We start from the raw sequence: 19,917 nt of genomic DNA on the forward strand, positions 1-19,917 counted from the left end.
AGGGTCACTTGTCTCCTGCTGGCCTCAGGGCCAGGGCCAGCAGCCGTGGCCAAAGTGCTGCACAAGTTGGCTCTGTCAGGGCCTTGCAGCTGCTGCCCATCCCTCTGCCCTCTGCAGCCCAGGCTGTCCCACGCTGTCCCTGCCCTGCGCCTCTGTCCCTGCAGGCTGTCCTCTTCCCCCCAGCTGCCCCACCTTGCCGGCCCCTTCCTTTGCTGGCAGCTCTGCGTCCTGCCTGCCTCTGCCTGGGCACACAAAGCCTTGGGCTGCTCCAGACTCCTTCTGGGGGACGTGTTGCAGCACAGCACTTCCCTGGGAGGGAAAGACCTTTCTCCTGGTGTCCAGTCTGGAGCTGCCCAGCTGCCCTTGGTGCCATTATTTCTTTGTCAGGCTGTTTTATACAATGAAGAAAAGCTCCTCCATCTTTGAAACCTCCCTTCAAGCCCTCCCAGGCTACTTCTCTTCTGTCCTCAGTCTCCACAGAACTGAGCCCAGGGCCCTCAGCTTCCACCTGCTGGTTTTGTGTTGAGGCCTCCAAAGCCCATCTTGGGAGATTTTTGGGTTCTCTCTAAGGTCTTTGAAAATGGAAACATAGTGATCGAGGTCCAAGAAAAATGGAGTGTTATTTTTTCCCAAACCTTGCAGTGACAGAACAAGGGGCAATAGCTTTAAACTGAATGAGGGGGAATTTAGATTTGATCTAAGGAGGAAATATTTGACAGTGAGAGTGGCACAGAACTGCAACCCTGCAAGCCAGAGAGCGATGCTCCATCCCAAAATTCTTCAAGGTCAGGAGGTTTGTGCCAACCCCTCCACTCCCCAAGGATGGAATTCCTGTTGTGGGGGTTCTCTGATGTGCTGCGTGACCTCACAAAGCTTCTGGCCAGAATGTCTGCTGGGGGCCCGCCAGGCTGCTGCAGTGGCAGTGACCTCACAGCCATCACCATTCCGGCCCTGTCCCCTGGGCCTGGCTCTCCCCTTTCCTCTCTCCTGGTCTTGTCTCTGCAGGGATGAGTGGTTTTGTGATGAACACCTTGTCCCCAAGATATTCCTGAGACCAATCATTTGTCAGTCAGGCCCATGTCACAGCAGTGACCTCATTTTCAACTCGCTCAACTCCTCATCTCTGCTGGAGCCCACATTGAGCAGCCAAAGCCAGCCCCTGCTCTGGCCTTTCCCTCTGCCCTGCCCCAGGGCCTGACAGAGCCAGGCGGCCGCAGGTGACCTTGAGGTTGTGCAGGGCTCAGGCACAGGGGCTGTGCCAGACTCAGTGCTGAGCTCACACTCTGTGGGGTGGAGCAGAGCCCAGCCAGAAGTCACCCCCTGAAGCAGCAGCTCTGCCATGGTGGCCACTGGGCCGGCTTGGCCAGGGAGGCTTCTGGCCATGCCCTGCAAGGAGCTGCTGCTGCCAAGGTGCCTTTGGTGTCTCAGGCTCTCCCTGGCACAGCTCCCACTCCGGCACTCTGCACTGAGGCCTTCAATGTCTTGGGCTGGCCTGGGGCTTCTCCTGCAGCAGGGTCTGCCCTGGTCATGGCACAGGAAAGGCAGTTCCTGCTGGAGCAGGAGGCTCTGCCTGGAATGGGCTCAAACAGCTCCAACAAGGCCCTGTTTGCAAAGCCCCCAGTGGGGAATGCAGAAGGGAGGTCCCGCTGCTTTTGGGGTGAAGAATGCAGAACCCAGCCTGACTCCTCCATTTCAAAGTTCAACATCCTCAGAGGGAGCTGCAGCTGTGGCAGAGCTGGTAAAATCCCTGGAGAAAGGAACAACCAACCGAGTGACGCCACTGAGAGCTTCTCCAGAGCTGTGGAGTTGGCACAGCCTGGGCACATCTGACTGACAGGGCAGCACGTCAGACTAGAAAAGCCCCGTCCCAAATTTTAATGGCAATGTCTTCTGACATTTCCCTTCTTGGGGGTGGTGGAGATCCCTCCCTGGAGTGGGGACACTCCTCAAGGTCACTGCTCAAGGCCGAGTCACAGAGATTTGCCCACGGTCATTGATCTGGGTGAGTGACATCAATCTCTGCTTAAGGACTGGTTTTGCTTTAATACAAGTGCTTCAAAATTGCATCCTAGAGCACTAGATTGTAATAGTTGTTACAGCTCCTGTACTGTGCAGTAAATAATTCTGATTGAGATCTTTTTCTCTAATCATGAGGGTAATCAATTAGATCTGTATTTATATAAATAGATCTGGTTTGCTATTACTCATCCCGTGGGACAATTTACATAAAGCTTCAATTCCACCTGTCCAATCCTTGCCAAAAAAACATAAACCCTTGCCAAAATCTGGGGCTGGGATTGGATCCGGCCGTTCCCAGGCTCCCCTCACTGAAGGAGTTTAGAAAGCCTGGGGGTCCTGGAGGGATTTGGGGATCTATGGGGAGTGTTTGGGGGTCCCTTCTGCACCTCATGACCCAATGGCAGCTTCTCTAATAAACTTTGCCTGAAGCTCCCACTCTGCCCATGACAGGCACGCTGTGAGTGTCTGTGACATCCCGGCTCTAGGGCAGCCTGGGGACTCCTGGATGTCACCATGGAACCCCTGTGAGTGTCCGTCACCTCACGGTTCTTTAGGAGCACGGGGATTTCACCACTGGACTCCTGTCACTGACTGTGACATCCCGGCTCCTTGTCAGCATACAGACACGTCTGTTGTCACCATGGAGCCCCTGTGAGTATGTGTGAGCTCATGGCCCTTTGGAAGAAGACACCCTTTGCATTTCACATGAAACCCCTGTGACCGGGTCTTTAGCAGCCCAGAGACCCCTGAGATGTTACTGTGGAGCCCCTGCGCTTGTCTGTGAGCTCTCAGCTTCTGAGCCGGCTGAAGACAACTGTGATGTCACCGTGGAGTCCCTGTGGCTGTGTGTGACTAATGCATCTTTAGGAGCCTAGAGACCCCTGGGATATCACCGTGGAGCCTCTGTCACTGCCAGTGACCTCGTGGCTCTTTAGCAGCCTGGAGACACTTGGAATGTCACCGTGGAGCCCTTGTGAGTACCTGTGACAGATCAATGCCCCAGCAACATGAAGTCCCCTGGGATGTCACCATGCAATGGCTTTGACTGCCTCTGACCCCACGGCTTTTTATCATCCCAGGAAAAGCCTGGGATGTCACCACGGAACCCCTTTGACTGCTTGTGCCGTGGTTTAGGAATGATATTCCCCCATTTCATGCTCCTACTAAAACCGTGGCGCCTCTCACTCCCCTACTGCCTCCCATGGAAAGCACAAAAGACAAAGATCCTGGGCTGGGATAAGAACAATTTACTGGGAACAGCAATGAGATAAGGAACAAACAGGAAGGGCAACAATATTGATAACAGAAGGGATAAGACAAAGAAGTTACTTACAGGGAAAACTGCAACACCACCAACCCTGCCGCTGTGTTCACCCAGATGCCTGTGGAAAACCAGAAAAAGGAGATCACCATCCAGGTGTCTTCCCAATGTGGATCACCAGGAATGTGGGTCACCAGCTCTCTTTGCAAAGTGGGTTCTCTGACGGGGAATGAAGTTGGGGCAGCGGACAAAGCTTTTCCTGTGGTTGGGGCGGTCCCAGGGCTTCCTTTACCGGTGGCTCCGTCGGTGTTTAGTCAAGTGAGAGCTCTGGATGAAGCTCTTCCCACACTCAGGACACTTGTAGGGCCTCTCCCCAGTGTGGATGCGCTGATGGGGGACGAGGCTAGAGTTGCGGCAGAAGCCCTTCCCACAGTCGGGGCAGCGGAAGGGCCTCTCATCTGTGTGAACCCGCTGATGCAGGAGGAGAGTGGAGCTGTCCCGACACCTCTTGCCACACTCAGGACACTCGTAGGGCTTCTCCCCGGTGTGGATCCTCTGGTGGTGAATCAGGGCCAAGCTCCTGCTGAACCTCATCCCACATTCCCCACACTTGTAGGGCCGTTCCCCTGTGTGGGTCATCTGGTGGCGGATCAGGCTGGAGCTGACATTGAAGTCCTTCCCACATTCCAAGCACTTGTAGGGCCGTTCCCCGGTATGGATCCTCTCGTGGCGGATCAGGTCAGACTTCCAGCGGAAGCTCTTCCCACATTCACCACACTCATAGGGCTTCTCCGTATCATGAAGCTGCTCATGGACCACTAGGTCTGAGCTCTGGCTGGAGCTCCAGCTGCCATCCCGGCACAGGGTGGGTCTTTCCTCCTTGGAGCACCCTGGCCTGGGTTTGGAGCCCCTCTTTGTGTGGGATCTTTGGGGCTTTTCCTTCCCGTTGGATTCCTGTGATGTGGAGCCACTCAAAACGACCTCTTCCACAAGACTCTGTCGGGGGAATTTGCCCTTCCTGGTCTCCATCCTCAGCTCATTGTCTGGGGGAGGAAGGACAAAGAGAGGATGGGATTTGCTTCCATGTCAGAGGGAAGGGGAAGGAGATCCCCCAGTTCATCTTTGGCAGGATAGCGTCGGCAGCAGGGTTGTCCTGCAGCCAGGGGTGATGCTGGGCTGAGAGATGGAGCAGAAGAGAGGGGGAAAGGGGCAGTGACTTCCGCCTCACCTGTCTGGCTGTCCTGGGGCATCTTCCTCTTCCTCACAGCTTTCTCCTCCATCCGGCCAAGGTTTGGGAATGGGAACTCCTGCAATGGGGAAAAACAAGGTGTGAGCGCATTGGGTTGGGCGTTCCTCCTGCCCAAGTCCATCTCTAGAAGTCACCGGGCCTCTGGTGTCCATAAAAACCTCCAAAACACCAAGATTCAGTTCAAAAGAAGCCTCCTGCGAGTTCCCCCTCTCTGGTCCCTCTACTTTGAGCTTCTGGGGGCTCCCTCGTGTCCCAGCTGCTGGGGGTCCTGAATGTATTGGGTTTCCCCCACCTGCTTGGTCCCCACCCACCCCAGGCTGCCTGGCGTCCCTGGAATTCCAAGGCTCCCCCCACTTTGGTCTCCAAACTTGGAGATCCTTTGTGTCCCTCTTCTCTGGCATCCCCTCACTTAGGAATGCTGGGGGGCTTTGGGAGTCCTGGGGTCCCTTCTCCCCTTATTCTCTGCTTCAGGGAGCCAGGGCTCCAAGGCATCCCCCCTTTCCCACTTGAGGGTCCTGGCAATCCTTGAGGTCCCCCCTCTCTGAGGTCCCCACTTCAGGGTGCAGGCAATCACAGGGTTCACTCTCTCCACATTCCCTCTCCTCCAGATTGCTGGGGTTCCCCCAGTCCCGATATTGTTCCTCTCTGCTCTCCTCCCTCTGTGGGTCCCAAGGTGCCCCTGCTCTGGCTCTTCTGGGGGGTCCCACAACCCCCTGGCTCTGGGCTGAAAGCAGCAGTGCCTGACCCAGGAAGGCCAACTCTCACTGCGGGGTAGGGACCTGGCATCCCCCCGCCCACCTTGGGGGCTCTGCTGGCAGCAGCTACCAGGACTGCCAGAAAAACCCTTCCTGGGGACACCCCAGCATCCCCCAGAGGATCTTTTCACCTCAGCTTTGGAGTCCTGCAAGCTCCAAACAGCCCCTCCCAAAAAACACTGTGCTGCTTTTAAGGGAAACTGGCAGGAGAAATGAACCCGCCTCAACCACCTCAAGAGAGAGTTCCGGTCAGGCTCACAATTCATTAAAGAGATTACAATAAACACAGCAATCAAGAGAAAACTGGTTTAAGCCACAAAGACTGAGTACAACCTGGCACCGTGCTGGTCAGAGTGATGGTGGAGATCCTACCACGTGGTGGTCACAGTCTTGTCAAAAGTGCTGGTCCTGTGGAAGTTCTGCTCCTCCTCTGGATCCCTTGAGCAGCAGTGGTTTCCTAGTTCCCCCAAGCCAGGTTTTATATGCTCAGGTTCAGGTGGAAATGCTCAGTACCTCCCCCAGGTCAGGGAGGTTCACAATGGAATGATGTCATTCTCTGAGTCACAGGATATTTTGGGAGTCCTTGATTGTCTAAGTCCTTGCAGCTGCCCATTCTGCTGGTGGATAATGACCAATTAGCAGAGAAGTCCCCTCAGGCTGGGTGTGACTGCTGGTTGTTGTGGGTTTGTTTTTCTTTTCAGGAATTTTGTCCCATCTGAAAGGAAGAGGCAGTGAGGGCAGGGGGTTGCCCAGGAGACAATCAGGGGCAATTAGGAAACAAAAGAAATGGCCACGCCTCCTCACATACCATGGTGATGGCTCAGCCAGAGAAACCAGAGTTTGGAAGTGGTGGCTGGGGAGTGAGCTCTCTGGCTGGGGGGTTGGTTCTCAGCAATGGCAGAGATCCCATGAGAGGTTGGGGGCAAACCGAGACTTTGCTGATGTGTGGGGTCTGGGCTCTGCCCCCTTTGCTCGACAATCGGAGGCACAGCGGTCACCTGTGGTGCTCGCAGTGGGTGCCTGTCCTTACCAAGATGGGGCTGCACTGTGCCTTGCTCTTGGCGTCTGCCCCCTTGTTTTACTGCTTCTCCTGGCTGCCAACACCAACTGCTGCTCAATCAGATCTGCTGCCTTCACCACTTCTGCCAGCTGCCGGTGAGTGACGCTGAGGTCCAGTGCTGCCTGATCGGACCTGCCTGCCTTTGCTGTTTGCTGCCCGCTGCCGGGGTTGGTGCTGAGACACATTGCTGTCCCGTGAGGCTGCAAAAGGAGAGCTGTCCCCTGTGCCCTCTTGCCCCAGCTGCCACTGCCAGCTGGAGAGGCTGCTGCGTGGAGTTACAGAGGAAGCTGCCGCTGCTGCATCGCGTGAGCAAGAATGCTGAGAAGCGTGGAAGAAAGCTGATTACACAGGATCTGAAAACAGGAAAGGCGTCCTGTTTGTCAGGCTGCAAGCCTTCAGAAAAGAATGACAAACTGTCAAGACAACAGATTTATTAGGGGACTGTAACCGGTTTTTGAGCGAGCAGCTAAAACAGTTTCTCACACTCAAAAGTATGAACGCTCTCTAACTTTACAATAAACCCAATTCACTTACACCTACCTTGTGTCTCTCGCATCCTTACATCACAATACCCAACCCGTCATCCTTCATGCTCAAGTACAAGATGGCATCACAGGTACCTGCAGGTAAGTGCAGCCATTCCGTGAGGGTTGATCAAACTTTTAGGTCAAGGGCCTTGAGGAACCCTGCTTTCAGCTCTGAATGGTCAGCCAGGTAGGTCACTTGAGGAATGGTATATGTTTTTGGGCTATCCATTTTTTGATTCCTAGAGTTTGAAGAGGGACTTTACCAATTCACTGTAACCAGAATGTGAGTTTTGTAGATAGGATGCATTTTGCTACACCAATCCAAGGGTCAATCTGCAGGCCCAGATCTTTTTCAGAGTCACCGGGGCCAGTCATGTTCAGGACTGTGCCGGTGATGGTCCAAGCAGTGCAGTTGTTGATGCTAGAAGAGTCCTTTGTTTGCTTGATGGAAAAGCCGTGGCACTCTTCCCCTTGTGTTTTGAGACCGGGGAGATTGCAGAAGGTCTCTAATATCTTGATGTTCTGCTTCATGTTTTCCCAGGAATCGCTCAATAAGACCAGATCGTCTGCAAATGCCATCGCTGTGATGCTGTTCATTCCCCAGTGGTACCCTCTGCCACTCTCTTCCAGCTTGCAAAAGGCAACATTGGGTTGCCCTGTTTGACTCACACCTGGATCTGGATGTGGTCTCTCTGTGTTTTCTTTGTGGTGATATATGTACGGATGTTCTCATACATATTGCTCACCAAGCTGATGACATGAGGCTCCACTTCCCTTTGCTGCAGACCATGTAGGATGTGCTGGTGGCTGACGGTGTCAAAAGCCTTAGTGATGTCCACAAATACAACCCCCAGCGGTTTGTGATATTTTTTGGCAGACCGAATTACTGTTTGCAGGAGTTTCACATTTTCAGAGCATCCTGCCATTCTTATAAAGCCTCTTTGCCTTGGGTTGAGGGAGCATGCTTTAGTCGACCTTGCTGTTAATATTCTGGAGAACAGTCTTAACAGGATGGAGCCAATCATGATGGGTCTCCAGTTATTAATGTCTTGGAAATGTTCTGGTTTGGTTGACTTTGGTGTTAATACAGTCCTGCATCCCCTCACCATGTCCGAGATTTTACCTGATGTTAACCAAAGGTTGAATATCTCCATTGTCTGGGAAAACTCAGGGTCTGTCTTCTCGAGGTCCTTTAGGGTAATCCCGTCTGGACCAGGAGCTCAGCTTTTGCTCATCTCCTGCACAGTCTTCTCAGTTTCTTTGGCTGTAATTAAGTCCCTGGAAGCGCTATTGTCAGCTTTCCCATTGAATTTGCAAGTTCCCAAGGCTCTTAAACTTTCCAGGTGTTTCCCATCTGTCTTTAAATGCCACACAAATTTCACTGGGTAGAATTTTGCAGGACAGGCATTCAATGTCATGCAGAGTAATCTTGGCTGATTTCCCCCAATCTAGATGGAATAGGTGCTGGAAGTGCACCTCTCCTGATTGCTCTCTTAGTCAGCCACTTCTGGCAAGGTCTTCAGGAGTTTTCTTCCTGGGTCCCTGCTTTGTTCTTATCTCGGGCTGCTGTTCTTATCTCGGGCTGATGTTCTTATCTGGCTTATCATATTGAGGCATCTGAAGCAGCCCTGGGCTGACTCATTGACCAGTGATGTCATCTGCTGGCCATTAAGTACCTGCTTGAATGCCCATGGGAAGGAGTTGAGTTTCCCAGCTGAAAGACTTTGACTGAAAGTTCTCTGATAATGGGCCCGCAGCTGCCCCTCCCTCTGCTGGTTGATGTTCCCAGCTGTTCCTCCTCATTATCTGGCCAATGACTCATCCCAGCTGCTGTTCCCATGCCCACAGCTGGTTCCCTGGGCAGCAATCTCCTCTTATCACTCATCTGCTTCCCTGTCTTGGACAGAATGTGTTTGGCAATGAGTTTACTGATGGTTTTGTTTCCCCAAAACTGAGCCTTCAACCTTATCAGCAGATGCTCTTCCTCCTTAGACCAACACCTTTTGTGGGCGAAACATGGATTTAAAAGAAACATGAAGAGTTTAGTTATAGGCTAGCTGTGTTGCAATTAGTTAGAAGAGGAAGGAATTTGGGCCCAGCTAGAGTTAATTAAAATGGTTAAGAGAGCTGGACCTGAAACAGTTTTCAAGATGTTAGGAATTGCTTATGGAATAATTGCTGATCTGTCATTTGTATGTTTGCTTAGCTGTGCTTAGAATGAGGAACAGAAACATTGATAAGTTGGTCTGGGCAACAGGAACAATTACCAATTTCCTCCCTCTGTGGGAACCTATTCAAAAGTCACGCAAGAGGAAACTTAGAGATGTGGGTGGGGATGTTGCTGGCAGGTTGTTCTCCAGCTCAGGAGGCAATGTTTCCAATGTTCCTTCCCTCTCCTTGCTGCTTTTTCCCCCGTTGTTTAGTACAAAAAGTCTCGGGAGACAGCTGTCTTCTTCCACACTTGGTTGAGGTTTAAGATGTTCTTACACCTCCCATAGCCTGGGAAAACCCTCCCAAACCGTGGAAAAACAAACACACTCCTTAGTGTCAAACACACCCGATGTGTAAACCTCCAGTGTCAGCAGTTCAAATGCATTTTCTGCCAAGTTAGGGAGGCCAGATGGTAAATTTAGAGAGCACAGGTAGGCCCTGTTTTTACACAAGGAATCTAGATTAAAAGTTTTAGATGCCAGGTCCACCCAATCAAAATGGGAAGTTTGGGTGCCGGTCAATGCCTGGTACAGGTTTATCGATGGACACATTTTAGGGATCCGGATAGTTAAAGTGTCCAAAATTTTAGGAGAGGAGGAATAAGATCGGCAGTAGACCCCTCAATAAATTACCAAATCTTGCCAGGCACAAATCCATGGGCCAGAATTCGGGGAAAAAGCTGCACGGTCCTTACATAAAATTTGTTTAACAGTTTAGCAGGAGATTGTTGACTGGAGATTCCAATGGTACCATGCCGGGGCAGAAGTCGGCTTCGTTACACTTCAAAGGGCATACAGTGGTACCATGAGGAGGAGTGACCTTTGCAGCAGTGCCCACTTCGTAACAGGTATCTCCTCAGAAGATGGTAGTTACGCTGGCCGCTTACTCGCGCTTCATTGAATTTCTTCACTTTGACATTCAGAGCACTGGGCAGAAATCACATGGCGTCAACACCCGCCTCGGGCCTTCGCGATGCTTTGTTTTAATTAAACAGTCGGATTCCCCTGGTCCGCACCAGTTCTAAGCTGGCTGCTTGGCGCCGGCCGAGGCAGGGCGCCGGCCTGGAGACCCCATCCGGGGACCCTCTGCTGAGCAATTGGACCAGGTGGTGAAAACCATGTCCTGTCCCCCTCCAGTGGCATGAGGAGATGATGATCATCCCTGGAGGAATTGCCTGATCCCCTGTGAGCCCTGGGCCTTTTTCCTCAAATGCTCAATAAACCTCTGCAGCAAATTTACACTCCGTGTCCATGTGACTGCATCCGTGTGTGCTTTCCAAAGGAAATTCCCCCAAATCTCCAAGAAGTTGATCCCCGAGGTGTTGTCCTGTCCCCGTGACCATCTGCACATCCCATCACTGTCTCACTGTCACCTCCACACATCTCTGAGCCTGCGGGCACCTCCCAGGTTTGCTCTGAACTCCTCCCTCCTGTTCCCCACCACCAGGAATGACCATGGGAGCTCAGACCAGGAGCACCCAGGCTAGGGATGGATAAGAAGCACCTGGCAGAGGTGGGAGGAATCCCCCATTTCAGGGGGGTTGTGGGGTGCAAGGGGGGCAGCTGAGTCCCCTCCCAGATCCAGGGCTACAAACTGGGGACAAGATGCCTCAAGTGCCTCAGCTGAATCGTTTCCCTCAGCCCTTGGCCCGGCAAGTCTCTGGCTGCAGCACAACCTCTGCAGGAGATTTTCCAATGGGAAGACAAAAGGAAGGAATTGGTCCTTCCCTCTCCCTCAGCCTTCCTCCTTGTGCTGATCTTCTTGTCATCCCTTAGCAAAACCAACCAAAACTCATCTGCAGTGAGGTGTTTCCGAGGGTCCGTTCCCAAACAGGGCCACAGGAGGGTTTTCTGCCAGGGCAGAAGTGGGATTTGGTCAGACAGTTTAAAACATGACCATTTCTAAATGCTGGAAATCCAGAGGCTACAAAAAGGAAGTCTGCAGTTGGAATGGTCCATTATTCTCCCTCTTCCCGCTGCTCAGCTGGCCAAGCCCAACTCCAGAGGAGCAGATCATGGAAAGCAGAGCTGCAGGGAGTGTTGGAGACTCATTCCCAGAGAGAGAGGGAGAAAGAGTGAAATAGGGACAAGAATTCCAATTGTTTTCTTGATCATAACCGCCACAAACAGCTCTGTACTCAGTGTGCAACATCCCGATGCTGAGGCACGTTCCTGGTTTTTCACCACAAATTGCATCATTTTGGAAACTGTCCCTGGATTACAACAAAACCACAGGCCAAAAATTGACTCCGTTTGCTTCCTACATCAGAAATCATTAAACCTCTACCAAGATGCGTTTCCCTGCAGCAGAAAAGGCCACTTGATTCCTTTTGTGCTGACTTTCTCCTGAGTTCACGACTTCAGATCAACTGAAAGTGTCCCGCTACCACCAAAGGTGGCCGCCAACAACCAGGATCCAACCCCCGAGTCACCATCAAACGCGCTGGATCCGCGCCTTCCGCAGCCCAGCAGCAATTCCTGCCGCTGCCCCCTGCTCTGGGTCAGCCTGACAGGCATGGTTCTGGTGTGTGGGGCCAGCTCCCACAGGACACAGCGCTCAGACCCGCTCTGTGTCCCGCAGCTTGGGCATCTCAGGTGCTGCTCCACAGCTGTGGGGCCTTTCCCACTCTTTTTCCACCAAGGTTCCACCGCTGCTGCACTGAATCACAGAATCCCAGAATTAACCAGCTTGGAAAAGATCTGTGAGATCATCCAACACCACCTTGTCACCAGACCATGGCAGTGAGTGCCACATCCAGTCTTTCCTTAAATACCTCCAGGGACGGTGACTCCACCACCTCCCTGCGCAGCCCATTCCAATGCCCAATCACCCTTGCTGTGAAGAAACTCTTTCTAATCTCCAGCCTAAACCTCCTCTGCTGCAGCTCAAGGCTGTGTCCTCTTGTCCTGTCTCTGGTCCCTGGGAGAAGAGACCGAGCCCCACCTGGCTGCCCCCTCCTGTCAGGGAGTTGTAGAGAGTGAGAAGGTCCCCCCTGAGCCTCCTCTTCTCCAGGATAAACAACCCCAGCTCCCTCAGCCGCTCCTCACGGGACTTGCATTCCACCGCTGTTCCACTGTTGCTCCGTGGCTGCTGCTGCTGCTGCTGTTCCAGCGCAGCTGCAAAACCTCCCCTGGTGCTGCTCCCACTCCAGTGCTGCTCGTCTGTGACACTGTGGGGCCTCCTGGAACCGTGGGGACATTGTGACACCGCGGGGACACGTGGAAGCAAAGGAACCCTGTGCCACTCCAGGATCTTGTGGAATCCACAGGCCCTGGGGCACTGTGGGGCCTCATGGAACCAGGGATCCATTGTGATCCCTGAGGGCCTCGTGGTTCCCAGGGAGCCTTGTGACACTGTGGGGCCTCATGGAACCAAAGAGACCCTGGGACAATGTGAGACCTGATGGCAGAAAGGGGGGAACCTGTAACAATGTGGGGCCTCATGGAGCCAAGGCAACCCTGACACAATGTGGGACCTCGCAGCAGAAAGGGGACTCTGTAACAGTGTGGGGCCTCGCTGAACCAAGGACCATTGTGACACCACAAGGGCTCATGGCACCAGAGGGACCCTGTGACACCGTGCGACCTCGTGGCCCAAAGGAGAACCTGTGACACTGTGGGGCCTCAGGGAATCAAGGGGTCTCAGAGACACGGTGGGGGCTCCTGGTTCTCAGTCTCTTCTGACACTTGTCTCCATCTACACAGAAGCCAAACAGGGCAGCCTGAGCCTCTGCATCCAGAATATTCCTGTCTCCATGGCAGGATGCTCCTGCTCCCAGTGGTGCTGTGTGTTCCCTCTGCTCCCTGGGGGAATTGCATCCTACAAGAGACACAGCGAGCACTCCGGTAGCCGACACCACAGGGCAGGGCCTCCTTCTGGGTGGCAGCAGAGACATCTTTCACTCCATCAGAATGCTCAGAGCCCCGTCCAATGTGGTCTGGAATGTTTCCAGGCACGGGGCATCCACCAGCTCACTGGGAAATCTGTGCCAGTGTTTCACCACTCTCAGCATCAAGAATTTTCCGTTATCTCTGCTCTGAACCCACTCTCTTTTTAGTTGAAAACAATCTCCCCTTGTCCCCCTGACAAAGGCCCTCCGGAAACATTTCTCCACATGTTTCCGAGGAGGTGCTTTGAAGTCTGAAAGGTCACACTGGGGTGTCCCCACAGCCTTTTCTGCTCCAGACTGAACAGGTCCAACTGTCCCAGCCTGTCTCTGTCACAGAGCTGCCCCAGCCCTCCGAGCATCTTGGTGGTCTCCTCTGGAAGTGCTCCATGAGCTCCGAGTCTTTCCTGTGCTGAGGACCCTCTTGTCAATTGTTTTTGCAGAAGACGCAGCATGGGGCGGCCCCTGCCAGGCCGCTGAGCAGGGACAAGGAGGCCCTGAGGCCCCAGGGCTGCAAGGGTCACTTGTCTCCTGCTGGCCTCAGGGCCAGGGCCAGCAGCCGTGGCCAAAGTGCTGCACAAGTTGGCTCTGTCAGGGCCTTGCAGCTGCTGCCCATCCCTCTGCCCTCTGCAGCCCAGGCTGTCCCACGCTGTCCCTGCCCTGCGCCTCTGTCCCTGCAGGCTGTCCTCTTCCCGCCAGCTGCCCCACCTTGCCGGCCCCTTCCTTTGCTGGCAGCTCTGCGTCCTGCCTGCCTCTGCCTGGGCACACAAAGCCTTGGGCTGCTCCAGACTCCTTCTGGGGGACGTGTTGCAGCACAGCACTTCCCTGGGAGGGAAAGACTTTTCTCCTGGTGTCCAGTCTGGAGCTGCCCAGCTGCCCTTGGTGCCATTATTTCTTTGTCAGGCTGTTTTATACAATGAAGAAAAGCTCCTCCATCTTTGAAACCTCCCTTCAAGCCCTCCCAGGCTACTTCTCTTCTGTCCTCAGTCTCCACAGAACTGAGCCCAGGGCCCTCAGCTTCCACCTGCTGGTTTTGTGTTGAGGCTTCCAAAGCCCATCTTGGGAGATTTTTGGGTTCTCTCTAAGGTCTTTGAAAATGGAAACATAGTGATTGAGGTCCAAGAAAAATGGAGTGTTATTTTTTCCCAAACCTTGCAGTGACAGAACAAGGGGCAATAGCTTTAAACTGAATGAGGGGGAATTTAGATTTGATCTAAGGAGGAAATATTTGACAGTGAGAGTGGCACAGAACTGCAGCTGTGCAAGCCAGAGAACGATGCTCCATCCCAAAATTCTTCAAGGTCAGGAGGTTTGTGCCAACCCCTCCACTCCCCAAGGATGGAATTCCTGTTGTGGGGGTTCTCTGATGTGCTGCGTGACCTCACAAAGCTTCTGGCCAGAATGTCTGCTGGGGGCCAGCCAGGCTGCTGCAGTGGCAGTGACCTCACAGCCATCACCATTCCAGCCCTGTCCCCTGGGCCTGGCTCTCCCCTTTCCTCTCTCCTGGTCTTGTCTCTGCAGGGATGAGTGGTTTTGTGATGAACACCTTGTCCCCAAGATATTCCTGAGACCAATCATTTGTCAGTCAGGCCCATGTCACAGCAGTGACCTCATTTTCAACTCGCTCAACTCCTCATCTCTGCTGGAGCCCACATTGAGCAGCCAAAGCCAGCCCCTGCTCTGGCCTTTCCCTCTGCCCTGCCCCAGGGCCTGACAGAGCCAGGCTGCCGCAGGTGACCTTGAGGTTGTGCAGGGCTCAGGCACAGGGGCTGTGCCAGACTCAGTGCTGAGCTCACACTTTGTGGGGTGGAGCAGAGCCCAGCCAGAATCACCCCCTGAAGGAGCAGCTCTGCAGTGGTGGGCACTGGGCCGGCTTGGCCAGGGAGGCTTCTGGCCATGCCCTGCAAGGAGCTGCTGCTGCCAAGGTGCCTTTGGTGTCTCAGGCTCTCCCTGGCACAGCTCCCACTCCGGCACTCTGCACTGAGGCCTTCAATGTCTTGGGCTGGCCTGGGGCTCCTCCTGCAGCAGGGTCTGCCCTGGTCATGGCACAGGAAAGGCAGTTCCTGCTGGAGCAGGAGGCTCTGCCTGGAATGGGCTCAAACAGCTCCAACAAGGCCCTGTTTGCAGAGCCCCCAGTGGGGAATGCAGAAGGGAGGTCCCGCTGCTTTTGGGGTGAAGAATGCAGAACCCAGCCTGACTCCTCCATTTCAAAGTTCAACATCATGAGAGGGAGCTGCAGCTGTGGCAGAGCTGGTAAAATCCCTGGAGAAAGGAACAACCAACCAAGTGACGCCACTGAGAGCTTCTCCAGAGCTGTGGAGTTGGCACAGCCTGGGCACATCTGACTGACAGGGCAGCACGTCAGACTAGAAAAGCCCCGTCCCAAATTTTAATGGTAACGTCTTCTGACATTTCCCTTCTTGGGGGTGGTGGAGATCCCTCCCTGGAGTGGGGACACTCCTCAAGGTCACTGCTCAAGGCCGAGTCACAGAGATTTGCCCACGGTCATTGATCTGGGTGAGTGACATCAATCTCTGCTTAAGGACTGGTTTTGCTTTAATACAAGTGCTTCAAAATTGCGTCCTAGAGCACTAGATTGTAATAGTTGTTACAGCTCCTATACTGTGCAGTACATAATTCTGATTGAGATCTTTTTCTCTAATCATGAGGGTAATCAATTAGATCTGTATTTATATAAATAGATCTGATTTGCTATTACTCATCCCGTGGGACAATTTGCATAAAGCTTCAATTCCACCTGTCTAATCCTTGCCAAAAAAACCATAAACCCTTGCCAAAATCTGGGGCTGGGATTGGATCCGGCCGTTCCCAGGCTCCCCTCACTGAAGGAGTTTAGAAAGCCTGGGGGTCCTGGAGGGATTTGGGGATCTATGGGGAGTGTTTGGGGGTCCCTTCTGCACCTCATGACCCAATGGCAGCTTCTCTAATAAACATCACCTGAAGCTCCCACTCTGCCCATGGCAGGAACGTGTCTGTGACATCCCGGCTCTAGGGCAGCCTGGGGACTCCTGGATGTCACCATGGAACCCCTGTGAGTGTCCGTCACCTCACGGTTCTTTAGGAGCACGGGGATTTCACCACTGGACTCCTGTCACTGACTGCGACATCCCGGCTCCTTGTCAGCATACAGACACGTCTGTTGTCACCATGGAGCCCCTGTGAGTATGTGTGAGCTCATGGCCCTTTGGAAGAAGACACCCTTTGCATTTCACATGAAGCCCCTGTGACCGGGTCTTTAGCAGCCCAGAGACCCCTGAGATGTTACTGTGGAGCCCCTGCGCTTGTCTGTGAGCTCTCAGCTTCTGAGCCGGCTGAAGACAACTGTGATGTCACCGTGGAGTCCCTGTGGCTGTGTGCGACTAATGCATCTTTAGGAGCCTAGAGACCCCTGGGATATCACCGTGGAGCCTCTGTCACTGCCAGTGACCTCGTGGCTCTTTAGCAGCCTGGAGACACTTGGAATGTCACCGTGGAGCCCTTGTGAGTACCTGTGACAGATCAATGCCCCAGCAACATGAAGTCCCCTGGGATGTCACCATGCAATGGCTTTGACTGCCTCTGACCCCACGGCTTTTTATCATCCCAGGAAAAGCCTGGGATGTCACCACGGAACCCCTTTGACTGCTTGTGCCGTGGTTTAGGAATGATATTCCCCCATTTCATGCTCCTACTAAAACCGCGGCGCCTCTCACTCCCCTACTGCCTCCCATGGAAAGCACAAAAGACAAAGATCCTGGGCTGGGATAAGAACAATTTACTGGGAACAGCAATGAGATAAGGAACAAACAGGAAGGGCAACAATATTGATAACAGAAGGGATAAGACAAAGAAGTTACTTACAGGGAAAACTGCAACACCACCAACCCTGCCGCTGTGTTCACCCAGATGCCTGTGGAAAACCAGAAAAAGGAGATCACCATCCAGGTGTCTTCCCAATGTGGATCACCAGGAATGTGGGTCACCAGCTCTCTTTGCAAAGTGGGTTCTCTGACGGGGAATGAAGTTGGGGCAGCGGACAAAGCTTTTCCTGTGGTTGGGGCGGTCCCAGGGCTTCCTTTACCGGTGGCTCCGTCGGTGTTTAGTCAAGTGAGAGCTCTGGATGAAGCTCTTCCCACACTCAGGACACTTGTAGGGCCTCTCCCCAGTGTGGATGCGCTGATGGGGGACGAGGCTAGAGTTGCGGCAGAAGCCCTTCCCACAGTCGGGGCAGCGGAAGGGCCTCTCATCTGTGTGAACCCGCTGATGCAGGAGGAGAGTGGAGCTGTCCCGACACCTCTTGCCACACTCAGGACACTCGTAGGGCTTCTCCCCGGTGTGGATCCTCTGGTGGTGAATCAGGGCCAAGCTCCTGCTGAACCTCATCCCACATTCCCCACACTTGTAGGGCCGTTCCCCTGTGTGGGTCATCTGGTGGCGGATCAGGCTGGAGCTGACATTGAAGTCCTTCCCACATTCCAAGCACTTGTAGGGCCGTTCCCCGGTATGGATCCTCTCGTGGCGGATCAGGTCAGACTTCCAGCGGAAGCTCTTCCCACATTCACCACACTCATAGGGCTTCTCCGTATCATGAAGCTGCTCATGGACCACTAGGTCTGAGCTCTGGCTGGAGCTCCAGCTGCCATCCCGGCACAGGGTGGGTCTTTCCTCCTTGGAGCACCCTGGCCTGGGTTTGGAGCCCCTCTTTGTGTGGGATCTTTGGGGCTTTTCCTTCCCGTTGGATTCCTGTGATGTGGAGCCACTCAAAACGACCTCTTCCACAAGACTCTGTCGGGGGAATTTGCCCTTCCTGGTCTCCATCCTCAGCTCATTGTCTGGGGGAGGAAGGACAAAGAGAGGATGGGATTTGCTTCCATGTCAGAGGGAAGGGGAAGGAGATCCCCCAGTTCATCTTTGGCAGGATAGCGTCGGCAGCAGGGTTGTCCTGCAGCCAGGGGTGATGCTGGGCTGAGAGATGGAGCAGAAGAGAGGGGGAAAGGGGCAGTGACTTCCGCCTCACCTGTCTGGCTGTCCTGGGGCATCTTCCTCTTCCTCACAGCTTTCTCCTCCATCCGGCCAAGGTTTGGGAATGGGAACTCCTGCAATGGGGAAAAACAAGGTGTGAGCGCATTGGGTTGGGCGTTCCTCCTGCCCAAGTCCATCTCTAGAAGTCACCGGGCCTCTGGTGTCCATAAAAACCTCCAAAACACCAAGATTCAGTTCAAAAGAAGCCTCCTGCGAGTTCCCCCTCTCTGGTCCCTCTACTTCGAGCTTCTGGGGGCTCCCTCGTGTCCCTGCTGCTGGGGGTCCTGAATGTATTGGGTTTCCCCCACCTGCTTGGTCCCCACCCACCCCAGGCTGCCTGGCGTCCCTGGAATTCCAAGGCTCCCTCCACTTTGGTCTCCAAACTTGGAGATCCTTTGTGTCCCTCTTCTCTGGCATCCCCTCACTTAGGAATGCTGGGGGGCTTTGGGAGTCCTGGGGTCCCTTCTCCCCTTATTCTCTGCTTCAGGGAGCCAGGGCTCCAAGGCATCCCCCCTTTCCCACTTCAGGGTCCTGGCAATCCTTGAGGTCCCCCCTCTCTGAGGTCTCCACTTCAGGGTGCAGGCAATCACAGGGTTCACCCTCTCCACATTCCCTCTCCTCCAGATTACTGGGGTTCCCCCAGTCCCGATATTGTTCCTCTCTGCTCTCCTCCCTCTGTGGGTCCCAAGGTGCCCCTGCTCTGGCTCTTCTGGGGGGTCCCACAACCCCCTGGCTCTGGGCTGAAAGCAGCAGTGCCTGACCCAGGAAGGCCAACTCTCACTGCGGGGTAGGGACCTGGCATCCCCCCGCCCACCTTGGGGGCTCTGCTGGCAGCAGCTACCAGGACTGCCAGAAAAACCCTTCCTGGGGACACCCCAGCATCCCCCAGAGGCTCTTTTCACCTCAGCTTTGGAGTCCTGCAAGCTCCAAACAGCTCCTCCCAAAAAACACTGTGCTGCTTTTAAGGGAAACTGGCAGGAGAAATGAACCCGCCTCAACCACCTCAAGAGAGAGTTCCGGTCGGGCTCACAATTCATTAAAGAGATTACAATAAACACAGCAATCAAGAGAAAACTGGTTTAAGCCACAAAGACTGAGTACAACCTGGCACCGTGCTGGTCAGAGTGATGGTGGAGATCCTACCACGTGGTGGTCACAGTCTTGTCAAAAGTGCTGGTCCTGTGGAAGTTCTGCTCCTCCTCTGGATCCCTTGAGCAGCAGTGGTTTCCTAGTTCCCCCAAGCCAGATTTTATATGCTCAGGTTCAGGTGGAAATGCTCAGTACCTCCCCCAGGTCAGGGAGGTTCACAATGGAATGATGTCATTCTCTGAGTCACAGGATATTTTGGGAGTCCTTGATTGTCTAAGTCCTTGCAGCTGCCCATTCTGCTGGTGGATAATGACCAATTAGCAGAGAAGTCCCCTCAGGCTGGGTGTGACTGCTGGTTGTTGTGGGTTTGTTTTTCTTTTCAGGAATTTTGTCCCATCTGAAAGGAAGAGGCAGTGAGGGCAGGGGGTTGCCCAGGAGACAATCAGGGGCAATTAGGAAACAAAAGAAATGGCCACGCCTCCTCACATACCATGGTGATGGCTCAGCCAGAGAAACCAGAGTTTGGAAGTGGTGGCTGGGGAGTGAGCTCTCTGGCTGGGGGGTTGGTTCTCAGCAATGGCAGAGATCCCATGAGAGGTTGGGGGCAAACCGAGACTTTGCTGATGTGTGGGGTCTGGGCTCTGCTCCCTTTGCTCGACAATCGGAGGCACAGCGGTCACCTGTGGTGCTCGCAGTGGGTGCCTGTCCTTACCAAGATGGGGCTGCACTGTGCCTTGCTCTTGGCGTCTGCCCCCTTGTTTTACTGCTTCTCCTGGCTGCCAACACCAACTGCTGCTCAATCAGATCTGCTGCCTTCACCACTTCTGCCAGCTGCCGG

The 19,917-nt window shown here is 53.9% G+C and overlaps 1 protein-coding gene across 1 annotated transcript in view; it reads right to left on the reverse strand.

The window, feature by feature from the left end:
- LOC125320969 (zinc finger protein 208-like) overlaps positions 1-19,917 on the reverse strand; it is a 430,705-nt gene that overhangs the window by 355,195 nt on the left and 55,593 nt on the right. Inside the window, 3 exon segments of the mRNA XM_048293401.1 lie at positions 3,580-4,069; positions 13,939-13,945; positions 17,050-17,561. Of these exon segments, the coding sequence (XP_048149358.1) occupies positions 3,580-4,069; positions 13,939-13,945; positions 17,050-17,561 (1,009 nt within the window).

This window comes from Corvus hawaiiensis, unplaced genomic scaffold (genome assembly GCF_020740725.1).
Source record: "Corvus hawaiiensis isolate bCorHaw1 unplaced genomic scaffold, bCorHaw1.pri.cur scaffold_32_ctg1, whole genome shotgun sequence".
NCBI lineage: Eukaryota > Metazoa > Chordata > Aves > Passeriformes > Corvidae > Corvus > Corvus hawaiiensis.